Source organism: Trachinotus anak, unplaced genomic scaffold (assembly GCF_046630095.1).
Source record: "Trachinotus anak isolate AG129_WGS33_773 ecotype Australia unplaced genomic scaffold, CSIRO_AGI_Tana_v1 ptg000016l, whole genome shotgun sequence".
Lineage (NCBI taxonomy): Eukaryota > Metazoa > Chordata > Actinopteri > Carangiformes > Carangidae > Trachinotus > Trachinotus anak.
In genome coordinates, this window is record NW_027273867.1 from 23,095,501 (window position 1) to 23,117,059 (window position 21,559).

Genomic DNA, 21,559 nt, shown 5'->3' on the forward strand with positions numbered 1-21,559 from the left:
AAGGTTATAAAGAGGAGAAGCTGAGAGAAAATGAAATAAGAAAGATAAGAAAGAGGGAAGAAAAAAACAGGTCTGAGGAAAAAGGAAAAGGGAAGATCAGGGATGAGGGGAGGAAGAGACAATTGGCTGAGAAGGAGTTAAAATAGCACTAGAGGAGAAAATAAAACAGAAAAGAAAAAATAAAAAGGGATTACCACCCCTTTGTTATAAGAGGAAGGTGTTTGATCCCCTGAGGGAGAAGAACGAAAGAAGCAAGAGAAGGAAAGCTGAAGAGATGAAGAGAGAAAGAGGAGGAATGAAGTCTATTGTGTTATGGCAGAAAAGAGAGGGACAGATGATGAAATAAAGCACAGGGAGAGAGAAATGAGAGGAGAGAGTGAAACCTTGTTGGTATGATGTTAAAAAAAGAAGAGAAGGAGACTGGTGGTAAATAGAGAATGTTTCTTGTCTACTGTTGTGAAAATTACATCCGAGTTTCTACACCTGTACTAATTAGTATGAATGGAAAATGAAAAATTAAAAAAGCTGGGAGAGACCTGAAGAAATGAAAAAAGCTGCAAGAGAAAAAAAAAATTAAAGGTGTTTGCAGCAAAAGTTATCAAATCGAAAAAGAGCAACTGTGAATTAGAGGCAGTAACTGGAGACGGAGAGGCGCTTTGAAGCAGGCTGTGAAATGGCCAGCCGTCTGAGTCGGGCATGCCAAGGACGGAGCGACACGACAGTGCATGGGAGAGATGAAAGAGGGGAACGCACACAAACATTACACATCCTGCTCAAAGTGTCAGAAACACGCACACATATATAATACACACTGAGCTCCGGCGTAATGGGACTCTCAGCGCTGGCTAATAATGCATTAATCACACAGAATGAGGGAGGCAGTGAGAAGGAAGAGCAGGATCAAATGTACAGAGAGAATGATGCAGACAGATGTGCACCGACCCGGTTTGCAGGGGACTTTTAAAGTAGCACACACACACACACAAACACACACACACAGAGTGTTCTGCAGATACACACATAATGTGTGATTGCATAGACTCTCAAGATGCCCCAGTCAAAGGAAGTTCCAATCCCCAGTGCTCACAGTTACAATATTATCCGACCTCTGGGTTAATTAACACTGTCTGGAGACCCCTGCATGAAGCCCCGCCACACAGATTAAACCACCACAGCTTGGCCATGTTGACTGAAATGTCAAATCCGCTCAAACAAAACATAAATCTCAATCCAACATGTTCACTATGTGCCACATTTCACTTCCCCAACAGTCAAGTGTGGGAATTCAAACGTTCCTTGACAGCTGAATTAAACGGGGCTCAACTCGATCGACCCCGCCTGCACTCCCTCCACTCCCTGCACAGATCCTGACAATAGACGCTAATACGCATGTTCATTCTGTGTGTGGCTCACTCCCATAATCTAATTCATCGAGTCTCAATGAGCGCTCGCCTGATTTCTCTCTACCCGTCCGGCTCTCCGCCTTTCCCCCTTTATCTCCCTGTAAATACGTTAATCATGGCAGTCAGTGGCGCATAAAGCTGCTCTTGGGGAGAAATCTTCCTGACAAAGAGCTGACAGACAGGCAGAATTTCAGCTGGATCCTCTCTCACCTGCTCCGAGGAGGAAAATACCACCGAGTAAAGAGGGGGACTCGTTTGCACAAAGGAAAGGAGCAGACAGGGACGAAAAACCAGAGCTTAAAATAGAATTCATGTTTCATTCTGTTGATTTTTGCTGTGATTTGGGTACAATCCAATTCAGTTTCCTTCAATTCTATTCTGACATAGTCAATGTGCCTGTGCCTGTGCCCTTAATAGCTTTACATTGGTCAGCAATGAAGAGTTAAAGCCTTCCTACTTTCAATCCTCTCTGGAGCATTATAAATAATGTCTTCTTTATCCAATCCATGCAGGAAAATACATTAAGGGAAAAGGTATTATGCCTTGCAGCAGTTTTATATCACCTGGAATTCCTCCACAAGGAGGCCTAACCCCCTCAGGTGCCTTTTTGTACACTTGGAGATCTTCACCCTGTCCTGTAAGTGCAACATGTATTTGACATGTGATGGAGCGTTGTGTCATTTGATGTCTGAAACACACCAGAGGTGTCAAACAGATGGATGAAGAAGCTAAGATAAAGTAGTGTGGGTGTGTTGATCTGAGATTTTTTTAGGTGTACCCTGATGAGTTGAGGCTCATGAACCTGCAGTGAAAACAATTTGTGCTTGGTCATACATCAGATGCTACCAGTGAGTATTATCCTTACGGATGAACCCAGACATCCTATGGAAACACAATTTAATACTTGAATGAGGATTTGTTCGGATGCTTAAAATGAGATATGTTTATGTTCTCCTGATAGCTGATCATAGCTGCAATCTTTCTGCTACTTGCCGGTTTAACTGGCCACTCTTAACCAAGCCTTAACTTTAAAAAATACATAAGCAGTTTTAGTCCTTGTTGGTTTGGATGGCACTGAAAAAAATTTGTCCAGACCTCATGACCTTAGGTACAGATCAGAGTGCAGATCAACTGGTAGACCAGAGAGTTTTCCCTTAAGGCCTCAAAACCCTCTTCACCAACAATGCCTGCTAATGAAACACCAATCAGCCTGCTGAGCTCCTATTCATTCTAATTCTTAATCAATGATCAAGACCCAGAGTTTCAAAAAATAACTCCTCACTGTAATCAGCAACCCACTCCCTACTTGAAGGAGGTCATCCACTGGTTTCCTGCAGAGTACCCCAGATCTGGTAGTGCTGAGCCTCATCATGAATGTTTAATTTGAGCCACACTTGGCCAGAGAACCACCCCAGTGTGCCCTGGGGGGTCACAGTGTGATTTAACAAAAAAAGCAACATCATCAGCAAATGACAGGATTCTGAATCCACAGCAAATTATTTTTAGCTTCAGTCGTAAGCATGGAGTCATCTTGAGTTGTGAGTTTTAAGGAGAGGCCTCTCTTGCACAAGGTTTTGTTTACTATAAATTCATGCATATGTGGGTGGAGGTAAAAGTGTATTTGTACGTATGAGTGTGTCATAATTTTTTAATAAATAAATATATAACATCTTCAATCTTTCAACTCCAAACTTCCATTTTTTTTTCATTTCATTTTTTGCCTTTATTGACAGGACAGTATAGAGAGTGACAGGGAAGGGGCAGAGAGAGGGGGATGACGCCCAGAAAAAGAGTCGGGCTGGTCGCGAGTCGAACCAGCACTCGCCTGCTAAGAGCATCCACTCATGTGGTACGCGCCCCGACTCCATAATGCAAATTTTATGCACTAATTTTATTCATTTTATGCATTTTATATCATCACACAATCTACAAATAAAAGTAAAAATTGTGTGTGAGCTGTTTTATATTATATTATATACATATTTCTTCTGTATATGGAAATTGATGCCAGCTTGTTGTCTGGTCACATCCCATTTTTCAAAGTTGTTTATTTTCATATATAATCTATTTTTAACTGTCCTTTTTAGATTGGGTTGCATTTTATTCTCAGTGACACTCTGGGCAGCAGCAATATTCAGTATATAAATAACTGCAGATGAAGCAAAAGTGAACTTTGCTGGAAGAAAAATATTGGACAGCAAAACATTTCACGTTCCTATAACAGTTCCTTTGTGAGTGACAGAAATAAATTATGTGAGGTGCAGTTATTCCCGCTGTTGTGTCCCTCTATCTCTGAAAGAAATTGTTTTGTCAAAACTTCAACCAGCCCGAGAGACAGGTGTTTTCAGGGTTGGAGAGATGGGAGAGAGGGGTTGTGTGAGGGAGGCACTAAAGTCTAATTGATCTCTAAGGAGAGAGATCCCTGAAAATATTAATCTTTTCAAGGGTACTTCTGCAAGGCACTTGGAGTTATGAGGGATATCAAACTTCCAAAAACCAGTGCCAGAACATTTTGTCCAACTGCCAGAACAATTTCAACTTTTACAACTGTCCCATCTTTTATTCTACCCACTCTGCTTCTAACAAAAAGGTATCATGAGGGGACTCGAGTCGACCTGGGAGACTAAACATTTTACATTGCTCAAAGGAACAGTTAGATGCCAGCAGAGGTTAATGTTTTAAACAGCTTAGTAGAATAAAGTACAAGAAAAGATCTTTGAGATTCTGTGTCAAAATTAAATCCAAAGGAAAATATTGCAATATATATAAGGATTAAGAGTCCTTTATTCTCTGAAAATCATCAGAAACAACAGCTTGCCTTTTTTGACCTGTGTCGTACACACTGAAGACATTGGATATTACAGGAAACCCACCCACACAGACTAGTACCTACTCTTTGACTCTGACTCACCAACCCACTGGAACACAAGCTAGTAGCTATTAGAACCCTGCAACACCAAGCCGATAATGTACCAACAAGTGCCCCGGCCTAAGAGAAGGAACCCAAACACCTGAAGGATCTACTGAAGCTACTGATGCTATTTAAAAACTGGTCCATCCAAAAATTACACAACTAGAAAAGCAATTTAGTCTTTGCAGCTTAAGGCAGTGAGGAATGCAAAGACCTATGAACTAAATGGGTGAAACCAAACAGCCACTTAACAAACACATGGCTCAACACAGGAGGGTCGACTCTTCAGGCCAAGACTCAGCAGTTTACCTTCACCTGTAGAATTAGGGACAGTCCCGCGATCACAACCATGAACATATTTTAGACAGGGTGGACAGGAGATTTGAATCTACATTAAAGTAGAGAAACCATCCCTCCACAGAGGAAGAGGTCTATGACACCACTTACCCCCCTTATGATGCTGTCAATGCATTCACACTTGGGTTCAGGTGACTCCAACATCGACTGTTGTCTTAACTAATGAATCAAGTGACATCAGTAGCTTTGACAAAGACCCCATAGAGGTTAAATACTTGGGTCTCCTCACCAGTCTGGAGAAGCCTCTTAGATGAGAGGTGAAACATATTCAGTTGCCCTTGATTCAACTTTTCTTGGATAACCATGACCTGGATGACTGAGAGTCCTCAGAGACAGTACTTAAAAGGGTGGTTTCTGCCATTTTTAGCATTAGTTTCTTCCTTTATTTATTCATTTTTCAATGTTAATCCCATATGATCTGCAGTTTTTGTTTGATTGTAGAACTAAATATAAAACAAAATTGCAGTTTCAGAGAAATATCTGCAATTCTATTCTCAGTCTATAAAATTAAAATCAACATTGGGGTCTCTGAAGACTCAGAGCCATCTGAACAAAAAAGAATGGGACGATAAAAAAAGATATCAATTTCCCAAAGGTGTTCTATGCTGTAATGGTATGTTCCATGCTTAGTGTTGCTTAGCTGTTCCCATTCACATTTTCTTTTTATCATGCTTTTGTGTGCAAGGTGTTTTTTATTGGCTTTGCACAGTCAGCACGAATCACTGCTAGTGACACAAAGTTGTAGTGGAGCAGAAGCAAACTTTGGATACAAGGTGCTGTGGGATTTGAGTCCAGTTGTAACATCAGCATTTGTAACAGATCAGATTCCTGCATCTTTGCACTGTCACTTTGAAGACAATTTATTTCTTGGATCCGTTGGAGCCAAGTGGGACTTGATACACAACTGCCTCATCTTCAAACAAGGATTTCCTTTATCAAAAGCAGGTCTGTGCATCTGCTGTCTTCATGTTTTAGAAAATGCTGGGTCAGCAGCACTCCAAAAAGAGAATTCAATGGGTAGTAACTCCTAGTACAGTCGGTACTTTCCATATTTCACTTAGAAAGAGTGGTTCTGTCCTTGAAGCTGCCGAAGGTCTTTTAATATGAAAATACAGGAAGTGCTGAGTTTTATTGACAGTAGCTTAACAAAGATATATATATATAAAAGAATTCAACAAAGTAGAAGCAATTGAAATTTGAGAATGATGAATGATTAGGCTTATATGTTTTTAATAAAGACATGTCTCATGTTTGAGTATACCATGAAAATGAAACCAAATGAAATGAACATAATCCTGAATTCATATCAAGACCAACATAAACAAGGATGAAGCTCTGAGTTTGCATCAACAGCAAATTAAAACAGCAGCAGACAACAGGAAGGAGACGTAATATAATATAAAACTTTCAAAACTGCAAGAAACTAGGAATAAAGGTCTGTCTCGAAGCCCATTTAAAAGTCTTTCTCTACAGGTTTTCTCTCTAGCTACGGTTTCGGATTAGGGATTAAATATATTGAGAATTTACATATCCATTTAAAAATTTAGTTGTATTCATCCATATCAACAGGCTTGTCAAATAGCAAGATGTCTCATTTAAAGCAGAAACTTATTCATTTCACACTTTCACACTGAACATTTTCAGTATCCACGTGCTGCCAGCCTCCAGTGTTTTCTGCCCCTGGGAGCTCCTGTCACTGCTGCCACTGAGGCGTTTTCCACCCTCTTCCTGAGCTCGCTAATTGTGAACAGGCTAAATTGCTCCCCAGAGGAGCCAATTTGGTGACTGACCATTCATGTGCTAAAAAAGGAACCGAAAATGTTCTGACAAAGAGACGTATTACGAGGTAACAATTACAGGACCTGTTGAAGGCCACAGTGCACATGCGGTGGATAATGAACTCATGTGATGTCTTTGGGGTTGGTCATGAGGCACATGTCGAGTTTTGGGATCAGCATTACAAAGAGCACATTCAATCAAATCAGTGACAGCCCAAAATGCAAAAAGTGAATGTGAGGTTATTACATGAAACATTCACATCCCTGAATAAACGATGAGAGCATTATTGAAGTTTCTGATGTTCTTACATGTGTGTTTTTGATGTTTCTGTCCACTTCCTCTCAACCCTCTGTCATGTCTATGTCCACTGAGTTATCTTCACAGTTCAGGATGAAGCAGCTTTGCTTTACCACTGCCTGAATTTTAACTGTGTCTGCTGGATTGGGCTTTGACAGATGATACTCATGAGGATTTAAATTTGAATTCAATGTGTTGGTTGTTAACAACCAGTCCTCCAACCTGAAAGATCATATAGGTCGCTTTTTCAACCCTCTGGTACAACCCATAAGAGCGTCCCCAGACCTTGGTTGTCATGGTAACAAATATAAACTAATAGACTGTACGGACCTACCTTTGTTGCCATGGTTACAATAATAATGGTCATGGCTTTGTTAGCTTTAGGAGAAGACTGTGATTTGGGTTAAAGTAAGTATTTCCTCAACATTAGACAGACTTCGTTGTCATAGTTACAATAATAACAACGTGGTTAACTTTGTCAATCAGTCATGAAACAAAAAAACAACATAAACTGCTACTTTCACATGGGAATCGAACACCGCTCCCGTGTGTTGTTGACCCGTCCATTTGTTGCTCCATAAACTACGTCACCGCACTTTTCCCTTTGCACCTGTCATAATTACTGCGACCACTAGATGTCGCCTAGCAACAAAATGGAACTGTGGGTCATAATAACCTGCGCCTGCACAAACGACCTCTTGCATAGCTTCTATATTTGTGGAAACTGTGTTTTTTAATTCAGGTTTTGTTTTACCTCTGTAACTTTTCAGTTTTTATTTATTTACATTTCTAAATGTATTTGTTTCAATCTGAATGTGAGTGAGCATATAATTATTTAATTATTATTCTTAAAGTGTCTGCATGCATGACCACATCAACAAGATACCAGTGTACACTCAAAGAGAATGCATGATCATTTTGTCATCATTCACAGCTTTAGTGTTTCAGATTAACGTTGGTGCCAATGCTGTCTTTTTTTTTTCTCCTTGAACACAGATGTTCTGTAGCACAGCTGGCACTGTAACAGAGCACTGACGCCAGCAGAAGCTAAATGGCTTTCCTTTCATTACAGAAATGTAAAAAGACAGGGTAATATTTTAATACCGAGAGTCCTCCTAACCACTGAAAACCAAATTACTGGAACCTGTCAAGGTCACTGTGTAAAATGTATTCACCATCTCTCTCGGCTGCGTTTGCCTCCTCTCTTCATCCTGTTCTATTTAACGAGTGCCACCAGCATGAAGGGACTAGGAGGGACTGTTGAAATGGAAAACTTGAAGGATTTAGGTTTTTCCCTGTAACATTTTCCTGAACCTTCCTCTGATCGTTTTTCAGCCTTCTAACATGCACAGAAGAAGGATTGTGAAACATAAAGAGGCTGTGATTGATATAAACAGGCATAAACAGACTCGGTAACAATGGCAGTCAGTTAATTATGCTATTAAAGCTACCAGAAGAAGATGTGTGCACCTCCACTCCTCCATCTTCCCTCACATCTGCCTCTGCTCTTCATTGTTTCTCACCTCTTCCTTCTTGGAGTGATTTGAACTGTCTTTCTTCCTCTCTTCTACACGTATCCTCTGGATGTAAGATCAAGACTGAAACATTTTAGTTTAGAAATCCAGAGGAAATCTGGGTTTTAATGCATTTTTGAGTTTGTGAATGGGGCATGTTTAAAAAACACAACCTCATTTTTGATCCATGTTTGAAACTGTTACCTCCCATCAAGCGTCTCTCTTTACTGCTTTCTCTCCTTACACATAAAAAGCTTGAATGTTTCCAGGAGGTAGCACACGGTGTGTGTGTGTGTGTGTGTGTATGTGTGTGTGTGTGTCTGTATCATACTGCAAGCTGCTGTTCAGGATCAAATGAATACTCTCTTTTCTCAACAACAACAACAAAATTTTTATTTTCCGGTCCTGTTTTTTTTTTTTTCAGGAATTGTTTCAAATCCATCAGACTCAGAATCTAAGTTCTTTGACGACAGTTAATAGAAATAATGTAAAAAATTTGGACTCTCTGTGCAAACTCCTTTAGTCACACAAACACATTCTGTCATCTGCCTTTTGAAGTGTTTCCTTGTGAAAATGATGAGCCTTGAGCTGCAGTTTCAAGAACAACAGGTTCAATTTCTGTATTAAATATAAAGTCTGAGACTGAAAACTTGTAAAACTCACTTTTGCAAAATTAATCCAGACAATAGCTCATAATTCACAAAGTGAATATAAAAGCAAACACAACATAAAAACACTACCACATACACCATATGTAACATAGTAACATATGTTAAAGGTCCTACATGGTATAAAGGTAGATTTCCATGTGTTTTTTGATTATAAAGCAGGTCTAGGTTCTATATTAATACTGTGAAAGTATCAAAGCCTCAGTTTCTGAATACAGCCTGTATTCAGAAACTGAGCCTTAAAACCAGCTGTCAGGACTTCTGGAACTTTGTGATGTCAAAACAAAGCAGTCACCGCCCTCAGCCCCGCCCCAAGCCCCTCCCACCTGGACCAACCTAACCTTGCAGGATTTGGTATCTCTGATTTCTCTTTACCTGAAATCTGATATAGTTTCATTCAGTCACTCAGAAGACCTGTTGTTACTAGAGCTCCAGAGAGGGGAGATGTAAAAATGGTTTTTGGTCCTTTAAACCACAAATCTTCTTATGGATATCAACACTTCAATAAAACATAAAAAAACAAAACAATTTAAACTGTGAAGATAAAAGTGGAATGGCCAAATAAAGCTAATACAGTCTGCAGTGAGCATAATAAGTCAGAGGGCAGGAAGAGGAAGGGATGATGACATAACAAGACAAGAAAGACATGTCATTGAAACACAAACTAAAATCACTGTTTTCTACACCTCCAGCAATGCATGTCTGTCCAGACTCATATAACATATGTATGTAGTGACTTTTAAGTAAATAAAAAATATTAAGTGTATTTTGTAATAATTAGTGTATCATGAGTTATAGCCAAAAACATGTTTTGTGAGGTCACACTGACCCTTGACCTATGACCTCTGTACACCAAATTCTCCTCAGTTCACCCTTGAGTCCAGGTGGACGTTTGTGCCAGATGTAATGAAATTCCCTCTAGGCATTCCTGAGATATGGTGTTCAGGAGAATGAGACGAAGGGATGGACAGACAACATAGAGTCCTCTGCTGTCGCCGGCGTGGAGACATTACAGACAGGGGAAATAAATTCAGAGGAAGTCAGGCTGTAAGTGTGTAATCAAAGAGATGAGACAGAGAATGTGTGATGTGCCACTGAGTGTGTGAACAAAGAGAAACACAAAACCAATATGTTTAACAGAGATCACACCTCCCTTCCTGTTCCTGCCTTTAACCACCTCTTTCTCTCGCTCCCTCCTCTCCAAACCTCCCTCCTCCGTCATGTCTCAGCTGACCCTCACCCATCCCATCAAACCTTCCCTCATCCTCACCCCTCATAAGTTCTTCCTTCCCTCTTTCTTGTGCCTTTTACCTTGTCTCTCTTCCTCATCCCCAACTCCTGCCTGGTGGATGAAAATAGTTTATAGGACAGAACATTGTTTTGAGGAGCGATATCACTTCCACTTTGGTATCTGATTGATGCCTGTTTTTACTTTAACTACAGGCCACTGCTCTCAGCACTTGGTTAAAGTTAGAGAACCATCCTGGTCTGGTTTAATACAGAAAAGGTTCACAGTGACCTCAGACACAACCTGTGTATTTATAATTATTTTATGATTATTATTTGCCTAAACCACAGACAGGCCTCTGGCCGTGAACCCCTGGTGTGACAGCTGTGTGCTTTGTACACTTGCCATCTACCCCAGTCACTTCCTGGCGACTCAGCTGCTGCTAATAAATGTGGCGCTTTATTCATCCAACATGATTGTGTTGCCACCACAATATAATTGGGAAAACAATTTAGTATGATATGAACACATTTTCTCTGAGGGTTGAAATGATGTGACCATTCCAAAAACAACTCTGATGGGCATTGTCTCATCTCCTGCTTCTGTGGTTATGGTAAGTTTTGGGAAACTAAAACTACTTGTTTGAGGTTAGAGGAAAGACCTTCATGGTGAAAAGAAACCGAATAAACTGAGTCTGGCACTTCGTGTACCCAACTGTCCACTCAGGTGTTATCTCTGTGACTTCAGCAATACTATGATTTTTCCACCTTTGTTCAAGTCCAATCATTATTTCACACCAGTCAGGACAACTTAAACATTGATTTGTTTGCATTTGAGGAAACAACCAGTGCAGTGATTGCTCAGCTGAGGACAGTCTGCAGGACGTGCTGCACCGTGAACCATGACACAGGCTTTCATTCAAAACCTTCTGTTTGAAGCATTCTGTTTGTGCTGCTTAGACTTAGATTAGCCAGACTTTCTTCTGTCGATGGTGGACAATGAAGGGGAGGGGGTGCAGGATATCAGGTGAGAGTGGGCGACGTTTTAAAATCATAACGAGCTCTGTCCAGGTGAGCGTTTTAGCTCCATATCATAAATAATCTCCATCCATACTAGAACGCCTGAAAACTCCAGGAAGCAGATCATCTACTCTACAGTTGGTTGCATAAAGCATTATGAATGAGGAAGAGAAATGGGGAGAAGTTAGACAAGACAAGACAAGAGACGAGGTGGATCCGTTACAGGAAGTAACACGAGTATAAGGCCGACTGTTATTTTCTTCTGGAAAAGAGTCATGTGATAGGAACGTGACCAATCATGAAAGGAAACTGATAAGACCCAATCAGGGAGTGAACGTGGGTGTCTCCATAATTGTGTCCAAAAGTGTAAGTTCAAAAAATGCAGACCCCAAAGTTTTCAGACTGAAACAGGGTCAAAAAGTCTCTATTTTAGGGCCTCAAAAACTCTGGACTAGTATGGAGGCCGGGCATAAATTTACGTGGTAGTCAACAGTGAAGAGGCAGACAGGAAACACGAGGAGAGAGAGAGACATGCAACAAAGTTCTACAGACAGAATTGAACTGTGGACTCTGCAAAAGGCATGCATTTTAAAACTCAGATGTATTAGTGTGGATGTAGCCTCAGGGGCTTTCTCCCTCTGCTCTTACCGCCCTTTAATCCCGTAAACCTCCTCCCCCTCCGGTCTTACCGTCTCCAACCAGCTGCAGCAGAGCCAGGTCCAGCGGCCGTTTCCAGCGGGAGTTCTTGTGCAGGGCGATGCCGTAGCCTGTGGTGGCAAACACCTTACCGGAGCCGATGGTCATCACCTTGCACGATAAAACACAGAAACATTCATATAACCGTCACATAAACACACAAATCACAAATCCTTACAGTCAGATTCAAAGACACAGAAGCTGTAAGCTAATGAAAATTAGACCCTGTGATTTATTTTGTTGATTGTCAATGATGGATAAATCCAAAACAGGTTGGCTCATTTCTAATATTGACATCTCCCAAAATCCTTTAGCTGTAGAGTGAGAGATTGTTTCAGTGGAGGAATTAATATAGATCAGCATCAGCTGTAATAATTACTGTGGCTGTTGTATGAGGCTGCTGGGAGCTCTGGCCTCCCACCGACCGTATTACAAATGATCACCGGGCTGGATTTTCACTCTCGCTGTGGGAGCTGTATCAAATGCAAACTTATAAATAAATCAACACCAGTGCTGTCCAGAATGACAATATTAACTAGCTACAGGCCGCGAGGGACAAATGTAAATGCATCGGATGTGTTTGATTTATTTAATGCAGATGTAGCTCTTGTAGAAGTGCTCATTTGGCACATGCTTGTTGTGCTGCTGTTGTTGTTCTTCCTCCCACAAGAAGAAGCTGAGCGCAAAGGAGGTGTTGTCATTTTGTGGTGCACAGTAGCTGCAGGGTAAGAGGACTTCAGCAATAGCTGTCACTATGTATGAGTGTGGCACTGTGCAGAGCTGTGCAATAATGGGAGATCTATTTCGTACCTTGCAGCCCTCGTCCTTCCTGGCCATATAGTTCAGCACTGCAGCGTCATAAATGAAGGCATCCAATTTCCTGCAGGGGGGAAAAACAGGGGGGAAAATTACAACAAAGAAATGGAAATCACTGACCTGGAGCTAAATAACAACAGAGGGAAAGTGCAACTGGTGAACAAATGTGACAGAGATGATGGGAAAAACTGATGCTGAGACAGTGCCTATCTGGAAAGAAAAGTGGCTACTTTTTCAACAGCATTTCCCACCCAAAGTTCAACAGTTACGCCGAGAGATCCATCATCGCAGAGGCAAACATGTCAATTCTCCTCCCACAATAGTCTCAATAGAGCAAAATACAAAGCAGCAGCAGTGGGGGCTGTGAGGCAGGTAAGAGCTGTGAATCTCACTTTTCTCAGATGGAAAATTCTCGGTGTTGTGGTAACCTCCATCTGCAGCTGCTCTCACAAATGCACCTTGTTAGGTGAATGTGTAGGTGACTTTATACAGTGTGGCAGTGTCTCATGTTTGTAAATGCCCCCACGTCACTTCTCAGTAAAAGTCAGTGGGTTGGGCCACACTTCAAACACGGCTTAGGTTGGAGCTGAAAGGCGTCACATAAACAAAAGGCTACAGCAGCACAAAGTTAATACACTGAGAAATATGAAAGGTGTATCACACTGTGCACTGTACTTTTGTCAGTTAATGTTTCTTGTCACAAAGAATCTAAAATCAGGCGACTGATGAGGCGACTTAAAGCTGTGCAGAAGATTCTTCTTCTGTCATTTCAGCACATACAGTATGCTTCATCTTCTTGCCACACAGTGTTGGCACAGGCGCCCTGCACTGTAGTCACCTCATAAATATAAGAGCAGCTGAGATTAGTTGTTTCACACACACATTTTGTCTTGTTAGCAGATATTTAAAAAGTCTGGGCTAGATGGTGCAGTATATACAGTGGTGGTTTTGAAATTAGACCTTGATGATAGGTTTAAAATCCAAATCACAATATGGTTTTATCACTTTATCACTAAATATCACAGTATGTCAAATTTATGCAAAAGTTTGTATTAATGCAATGCATTGTGTTCCACAGTCATACAAAACTATTAACTCTTAAACTATTACTTGAAAATCCCCATTTTTAAAAAGTCTACAATTAAAATAGGCTCAGAATAACTGATATGGACATTTATTTGTAAAACAATGACATGATATGTCTATAAATGATAATAATGAATTATTTCTTGCTTCCACTGTGCAGCCATTTTTTACAGTAATTTGTTGCAGTTCTGCTAAACTCTCCATCAAGTCAGAAATTCCTCAACTGTCCTTCTAATCACTGCAGGAAGCCGATGTGAGAGGGTTTCCCACTCAATGTGACACTGACATAGTGCTGAGTTAGGTAGTTGTTGAAACACTTTGGGAAAGAAGGAAATCATTAGTGCTGAAATGAATTGTCCCTGATCTATCAGCAGAAACATATTGGAGTATAATTTCAGTCATTTATTTATTTTCAGATTGGACATCTACTGGTTTCCACTATTAGTCAAACAAAACAGGAAATCTGAAGCTGGAAGAAGGAAGCAGTGGTAGACATTTTTCACAATAGAGGAATCAATTCACTAACTAATTAAAAAAATCATCAAGAGCTTAAAGTATAATGAGAAAATGTCATTAGTTGAATCTGATGAAGTCGCTGACTGAAGCAGAGAAGGCAGGTGGAATAAAATGGATGTGCAACAAACATGAATTACAACAGCTCATTGTAACATAATGGGTTGAATGGAAGATGATGTATGTCTGAGGATCTGATGATGGATTTGTAACGACACCTGCTCTTCCACTTCACATTCATTTATATTCACGCTCAGGGAGCTGCACTGTACAACCCAGCTCTTCCCGGAAGGAGAGGAGGAGGAGGACGGTGTTAAAGGATGGAAGATTGAAAAGAGGTGAAGAGAGGGGAGGAGGTGGGTGACAGGAAAAGGAGAGAAAAGGAGGGCGGGGAAGGGGGTTTGGAGATAATGATTGCAGGGAAGGGAAGGAAGTGCAAAGCAGGCGCAAAAGGAGTTGATGAGCTGGGAGCGAAGAGTTAATGAGGGTGGAGGGAGAGGCCAGAGAAAGAGAGAAAAAGGATAAAGGAGAGAAAGAAGGAGTTAGGAGAGGTGAAAGAGACAGAGATGGAGAGGTGATGTTTAGCACCTCGACAGCCAAATCAAACAGGGACCTTCACAGCACTTTTCTTCAACGTTGTAAACTAATGTTTCCCCCATAAATAATGTCAGGATGAGAGGTAAGAGAGAATATTACCAAAAGAGAGATAAACAGCAGGTAATGAGAGAGACGGTGGAGAGACGGAGGCACTGAAGTGAGATAGAGAGAGGTAGAAATGATGTAAGAGGAACAAGGATGATAAAAAAAGAGTGTGAGTTTTAATAACACGCTACGTCAAATCTGCTAAGGACTGCAGTGTGTGTGTCTGTGCGTGTGTGTGTGTGCGTGTGTGTGTGTGCGTGTGTGTGTGTGTGTGTGTGTGCGCGTGTGTGTATACACTTGCTTGTCCCATTAAACATTTGAACACTTATCTACATCAACTAACATCACTCCCCCTCCTCCTCCCCGCCCTCCCCCTCCCACTTCAAACACGATCAGCAAGTGTATATTTTATGGCGAGTGCTTTGTGTGCTTTGTGGCCCCACAGGCAGATAATAAACACCCCCCCTCCCCACTGAAGACTAGCGGCGCCTGAGTGGCAGCCGGTGCTGAGATGGCGGGATGTTCCCCCTGCACTGCGGTTGCTCCTAGCATGTATTATTTAAAACTACATTTTTTTTCCCACCACTCTTCTTCTCTTGTCTCGTTTGGTAGCCATGATCCTGATGAGTCTGCACAGGTTTACAACAGTTAGCTGATGCTCCCGGGGCAAAGCAGATCCAGCTGGTTGAGTCCTGTAATTGAAACGGGGTGCGGACGACAACGTAGCCTCCAGTTATATATAAAAAATATATGAAAGCAGGGGAGAAAGAAGAGGTCGTATCCATTTGGGAGGAACTTAGCAGAAAGAAGAGTTCTTGTTAAGCTAAAGAGCAGATGACAGCAGAGGTGTATGTGCAGTAACAAGATGGATGCTGCCTGGCTGCTCTCAGTCGTAACAATGTCTGACTCTCCTCCCTGACTGTAATGCAACATATTTCACTCTGCTCCACTTAAGCCTGTTGCACCATTTCCCATTTTTGGCCCTTCCACATCACCAGTGTTTCTGCAGTGTTTTACATTTGTTGCTCATTTATCTCAATGAACAGATACAGTTCTATAAATGTTTGAGTCCACAGCAACTCCAAGAAATGCACTTCTGATGTATGTCTGTGCATTTTTTATATTTTATAAGCTGATTTTTTTTTCTTTTTTTCCTCTTCTATATGTTGTGAACTACCAACCATGTCTCCTACAAATACATCTGAACTCCAACAGCAAGAAATTTTTTTAGAAAACATAACTGTGACCAGATTTTGAGGATATGTTGTTAACTTACATATTTTGCAAGTTGCAAATTTGTTGATACTGAACACTTAAGTGAAACGTTTGCAGACAACATTTATGTTTTCCACCGAAATATCCGATCTTGCAATACAACGTCCACTTGTAGTGACTCCAGCAGCAACTGTTTTATGGTTGTGTTCAGCCTCTCACAGCTTTTGGTTGAAGTTGAAACCCAAATCCTCTGTCGATGCTGTACGCTGCCATATTATTTCCATTATCAGCACACAATGAATCTTGGGATAGGTTGGGTCACGAAAGATCCATGAGTTGTCCAGAGAAAGGCCTCATTTCTCAGCCGCATTTGAAGGAGACGTCAGAATGTGACAGCCCAGTTGCGCCGCTGTGATGCAATCGGACTTAAAATGCAGCCACCGAAGGACGCGGCCCCTGATTTGAGACACAGCTAAAGTGTCATTTGCTTATCTACGTGAAATAGGTGTGAACTGGAAGCTTGGTGACACAGTCTATTTGCAGGGCTAGCTGATGAACTGCTAGCTGGTGAGCTAACCATTAGCTTAGTTGCAACAGCTCTTCCCCCAACCCAGCGTTTCTCTTCTTTCACTGACTTGTTTACTTACTGTTTCATCCTCCTCATGTGTACCATTTAAACTCACTCTCTCTGATAACCTAATTCCTTTCACTTATCTTTGTTGTAGTTGTTTCCTTACTCATTACTACCTTCCTGCCCCCTCACCCTCCTCTCTCCTTTCCTCTCCTTACCCGGTCTTGAGATTGTCAATGGCCTCCTCCACACCCTTCTGGTTGTTGCGGATCATATACTGGTGCATGTTGGGGTAGTTGGAGCGAATGTTCTCCTCGGTGCTGCCATTTGGCACCGTGCCGAAACGCAGTGGCGGATACTGCTCCGTCGGCTGCTGGAACTGCATGAGAAGAAAGGAAAGGGTGGGTAGAGATTAAAGCGATAGAAGTAATGGAGGAAGTTAAAGAGAGGTGGAGGAAGAGGGGGAGAGGCGCTGAACCCTGCTGCAGGATGCACTGCTATAAAGTGGTAACTTTCAAAGCGGGGCACTCTCTGCCACAGTTTTTTTCTGAAGAGCTGAAGGGTGAGAATGATAAAACAGACGAGGTTTTAAAGTGTCAGAGCAGGAGGATACAGTTTTGTGGGTTCTGCTGAATCTGCACTGAGAAATAACAGAGGAGCAGACAACACGGAGAGAGAACATTTTTATGGGGTATGTACAGTATTTCACTTTCGTTAACTCAAACTTTTCTATAGTCGCCCACCTGTTCTGGAGAAAGACGTGAAAGAAAACCACTTTTGTAGGATGATCTCATTTTCGTTTGCTGTCTCATCTGTTTCCATTTACTTTTGAAGATTAAAAAAAGCCTTGAATGTTCTTCCTTTGTAAGTTTGACATTATGCAAACATGCAAATTTCTTGCTCATCAGTCCATCTGGCCATCCACCTGTTCATGAATACATCCATCAATCACCCCATCTATCCATTCATACTGTACATTCACCAATCCATTCATCCCATCCCATACCTTCTTATCTGACAGCCCTGACACCGTGTCGATGTACTCCTCCTGGATCATGAAGGCAGCCAGGTTGGCAGTATAGGAGGCCAGGAAGATGACAGCGAAGAAGGCCCACACCAACACCTGACGGAGGAGAGATCAACGAGGGCCGAGTCTGACAGGTGTGGAAGTATTTTAAGATTCCAGTGACACTGTTTTCACTTCCTGGCATTTCATTGCTAAACCCACGGCAGAAGCTCTCTTGTGCCTGGAGGGTAGAGTCATATTTGTCAGCCACCTAAAAAAAAACATCTCTGTAACCTCAGCATTTGTCCCTGTCGTACTTGAACCTAAATTTATGATGACATAAATGACACATGGTGGCTTGCAGTGCCATAGTCCTAACTGCTCAATGTACCTTTGTATACACACTGGCCTTCTGGGGTAGGTAGAAATCTCTGAGTTGTGTTATGGTTTGTCCACAATGAAGAAGGTGTTTACAGCAAAACCTGTGAAACTAATAGAAGCCTCAGACATCTGAGATTGGAAATAGAACAGCTTTAACAGCTTTTGGACAACGATGGAGTTCTAGAGAAACAGAAATATCAGGTTAAGGCCATTTGTTGTTTTTGGTCTTTTCATGCAATCTGAAAATATTTTATTGCCAGCTGTGTCCTTTAAGTCCATTTTGCTTGTAGTATATGATTAGATTGTTAATCTAACAATCTAATCACTGGTTTAGCAGCATTTTACTGTTGCAGCTGCTCAAGGTGGAGCTAGTTTTAAATGTGAACTCAAGGGGAAGAGGGGAACTGCAGCAGTGGTAGGACTACTGAATATAAAAGCATTGGTGTTGGGTGCAAAAACTGATTTTATCTTTTCCATTAACAAATTATTTCCTAAATTTTACACTTAGTCTTCAATCTGATACTGTATATAGTTTTTTTATTTACAGGTAAATACAGATTTTATATGTTAATACACCATCCAAAGTTGTTGTGTCCCCACCAATGTTGAGACCAGACCAGTGCCCATGATTGTGGTACTGCCTACATAGTAAAGGATCTGAATATACTTTCCACTACTGGATAACACAAGCTGACCCAAATTACTGAAGCACAGATAAAAGCTTCTTTTAGAGGTGGTTTCAGGACTTGGCGTGAAGACATTTGGCTGCTTAGAAGTGCTGCTTTTATTGCTGAAAGATGCTGAGCTGTTGACATTTAGCCAGGAAACAAGTGAGAGATGTGGAATAGTCTTAGCTCTAAATTTGCACTTGCAGTTGGTAATGGACATGGGCTATTTGCTTCCGCAGCACTCTGTACTTATGCCAAAAGTTTATTTGCATAATTTTCTTAATGAATAACATGAAAAATGTACACTCTTAGCTCTGGCAACTGAGGCACAATTAAAAAAAATTATCCCAGTGAATGAGGATTAAATGTTTTGCTCAAGGACGCTTCAGCAGGAGGGTTTGTCCTAACAGGAGGGTTGAAGGACCGACTCGTTGCTCAGACTGATGTAGCACCTTTTTAAACTTTAACACATTATATCAATAACACATGGTTGTCAATTATCCATCCAGGACATGCTGAATACTCACTGGTGACCCTGAATAGGCTTAAGCAGGTATGAACAATGAACAAATAAATAGAAGTCATTTAGCCATTAAAGCTTAACGTTATCTTGTAATCTTCTTTTGTTCCTTGTGATTAGCTCTGACTGTCTGATATGATGTCTTAGCTGTAATGAAAGTGGATCAGATTTAGAGCCATGTTGCTGTCAAAAGGATATTTCCTTAAAGACACAGTTGTCTCTGTAGAGTATTTATAAAATCCTCTATAATTGAATAAAAGGAAAGGGTTTAATCTTGCTGTACCTTCAGGCTGACATACAGTAAGCTTAAAGTTTACCCAAAAACGACAACAAACATAATCAGCTTTCCTTCTCCCCTCTGACTACTTTTACAAAAGCTTTTTGTGCAGCTAATGAGCTCTTGAGATGATTGGGGTTGTTGTAAAAAGAACTTGGGAAGACAGTCAGAAGAAAAAAGACACCTCGAGTTGCTCGCCTCCCGTGGCTCTTTACACTGCAGTAGAGGGGGCAAAGCCTTCGACTGATTTTTCTTTTTAATGTCGTAACAGCAGGTACCAAAAAGACCACCGCGGTGAAACAAGTGAAGGAACACTCTTGAACTGATTGCACCAGCTAATAAAGCTTCGAAGTTTGAGTTTTTTCTTTATAATGCAAATCAGGGATGTGTCACTGGGTGGGAAGAAACACTAGAAATCATAAAGTCAGGATGATGCAAGAAGTTACAGATGGAGCAGCACTGTATTATATTTTCACCTGTCCATAAATGTTTCAATCAATATCCAATCAAATAACCCTTAAGTAGCTGAGCTATTAACAAAAATGTAATGAAGTGCAGTCATTAAGCATTGTAGTGAGTAAGAAACCTTAATGTAATTGGGCTGAGATTGAAAAGTGGATATTTTTAGACATTGAGGTTAAACATAACAGCATTTTATATTGTTTATATTTTAATATAGAGATGTTTACAACATGGAGAAAAAAATAAAATAATCTAAATGCTGATGAAACAAAGATTTTACGTGATTTAAAGTTCCCATATTGTATAAACTGAGATTTCCATGTCTTTTTTCATAATAAAGCAGGTCTAGAATCTATACTTATACTGTGAGAGCATCAAAGAATGAGTCAGTGAGTCACTGAGTGATTCAGGTTTCATGTTTACCATGATCTTGCTGGTGGTTCCTCTGGGATTCTCCACAGGCACAGAGTTGTTGAAGACCAGCGCCCACAACAGCCAGACAGACTTCCCAATGGTGAACTTAGATCCACCTGACTCTGAGAAAGAGAGCAGCATAGAGTTTGAGGAGTTACATTTTAAAGAGATTAAGGTCACTGATACTAAACTGTCAACACTTTCCTCAGTATTTTATTTGCCCTAGCAGATCTAAAATTTAAAGCGATATTAGGCAACTAATACAGCACATGGAGCCCAATCATTACATCCATATGTGAGGGTTTAACTTCTCTTTCCAAAACCACAGGTATTAAATTGCTGCTACACCAGCCTCATCTAGTTTCCAGCTTTCCACCAGATGCTGGCTTGCTGGCTGCAGGGATTTGCTCCCATTTGGCCACAGGTGCATTGGAGAGGTCCAACACTGATGTTGGATGATTGCAGTTGGTGTTTCAGTTCATTGCGGAGGTCCTGGATGTGCCTGAGGTCAGGGTTCTGTGCAGACCAGTCCAGTTGTTTTACAGCAGAATGGAAAAATGTGATGCACACATACTTTTGGCCACATATTGTTTTTGATCTTGGGTTGCAGTGATTGCAGGGACATACTGCCCCACAGTGATCTACGAGCTGTCTGATGTTGAAAGTTCAAACAGGAGAGACTGAGTTAAATAGGGGGGTAGAGCAAAGACCTATATGGAGTTATCAAAGATTAAAGCTGTCTGCAGACTCCCTTGTGTTTAATGTAGAATTGTTATTAATGAAGATGAAATGTGGGGGTACATCTCTTACTGGAAAGAGAGTTGTTATACTCTGAGGGTGTCGATGGGATGGAGGGAGAGTTGACAACTTTTCTGCAGTGAAATGGCAGTTAAACTCTCAATGTATCGATGAAAAGATGCAGGGAATAGAGAGAAGAGAAGAATCTATTAAAACCAACACTCAACATAATTTTGCTTAAGAGGTCATTAAAACTTTGAAAGCTAAAAGAGATGAAAGGAAGGGTGAACCCGTTTCCCACTTACTGTAATTCTGGCAGCATCTATTCATGCAGGGATTTTTTTTATTCAGTGTATAATTATTACTCCACTACTTCTT

The 21,559-nt window shown here is 41.0% G+C and overlaps 1 protein-coding gene across 2 annotated transcripts in view; it reads right to left on the bottom strand.

Annotated features, from left to right (window-relative positions):
* Positions 1-21,559, bottom strand: part of grin2da (glutamate receptor, ionotropic, N-methyl D-aspartate 2D, a) — a 209,598-nt gene that overhangs the window by 13,450 nt on the left and 174,589 nt on the right. For both annotated transcript variants that reach the window (XM_071500199.1, XM_071500200.1), the window contains 5 exons: positions 20,453-20,565; positions 17,722-17,838; positions 16,934-17,094; positions 12,683-12,752; positions 11,866-11,983 (listed from right to left, as the gene is read on the bottom strand). In XM_071500199.1, the coding sequence (XP_071356300.1) occupies positions 11,866-11,983; positions 12,683-12,752; positions 16,934-17,094; positions 17,722-17,838; positions 20,453-20,565 (579 nt within the window). The remainder of the gene's footprint in view (positions 1-11,865; positions 11,984-12,682; positions 12,753-16,933; positions 17,095-17,721; positions 17,839-20,452; positions 20,566-21,559) is intronic.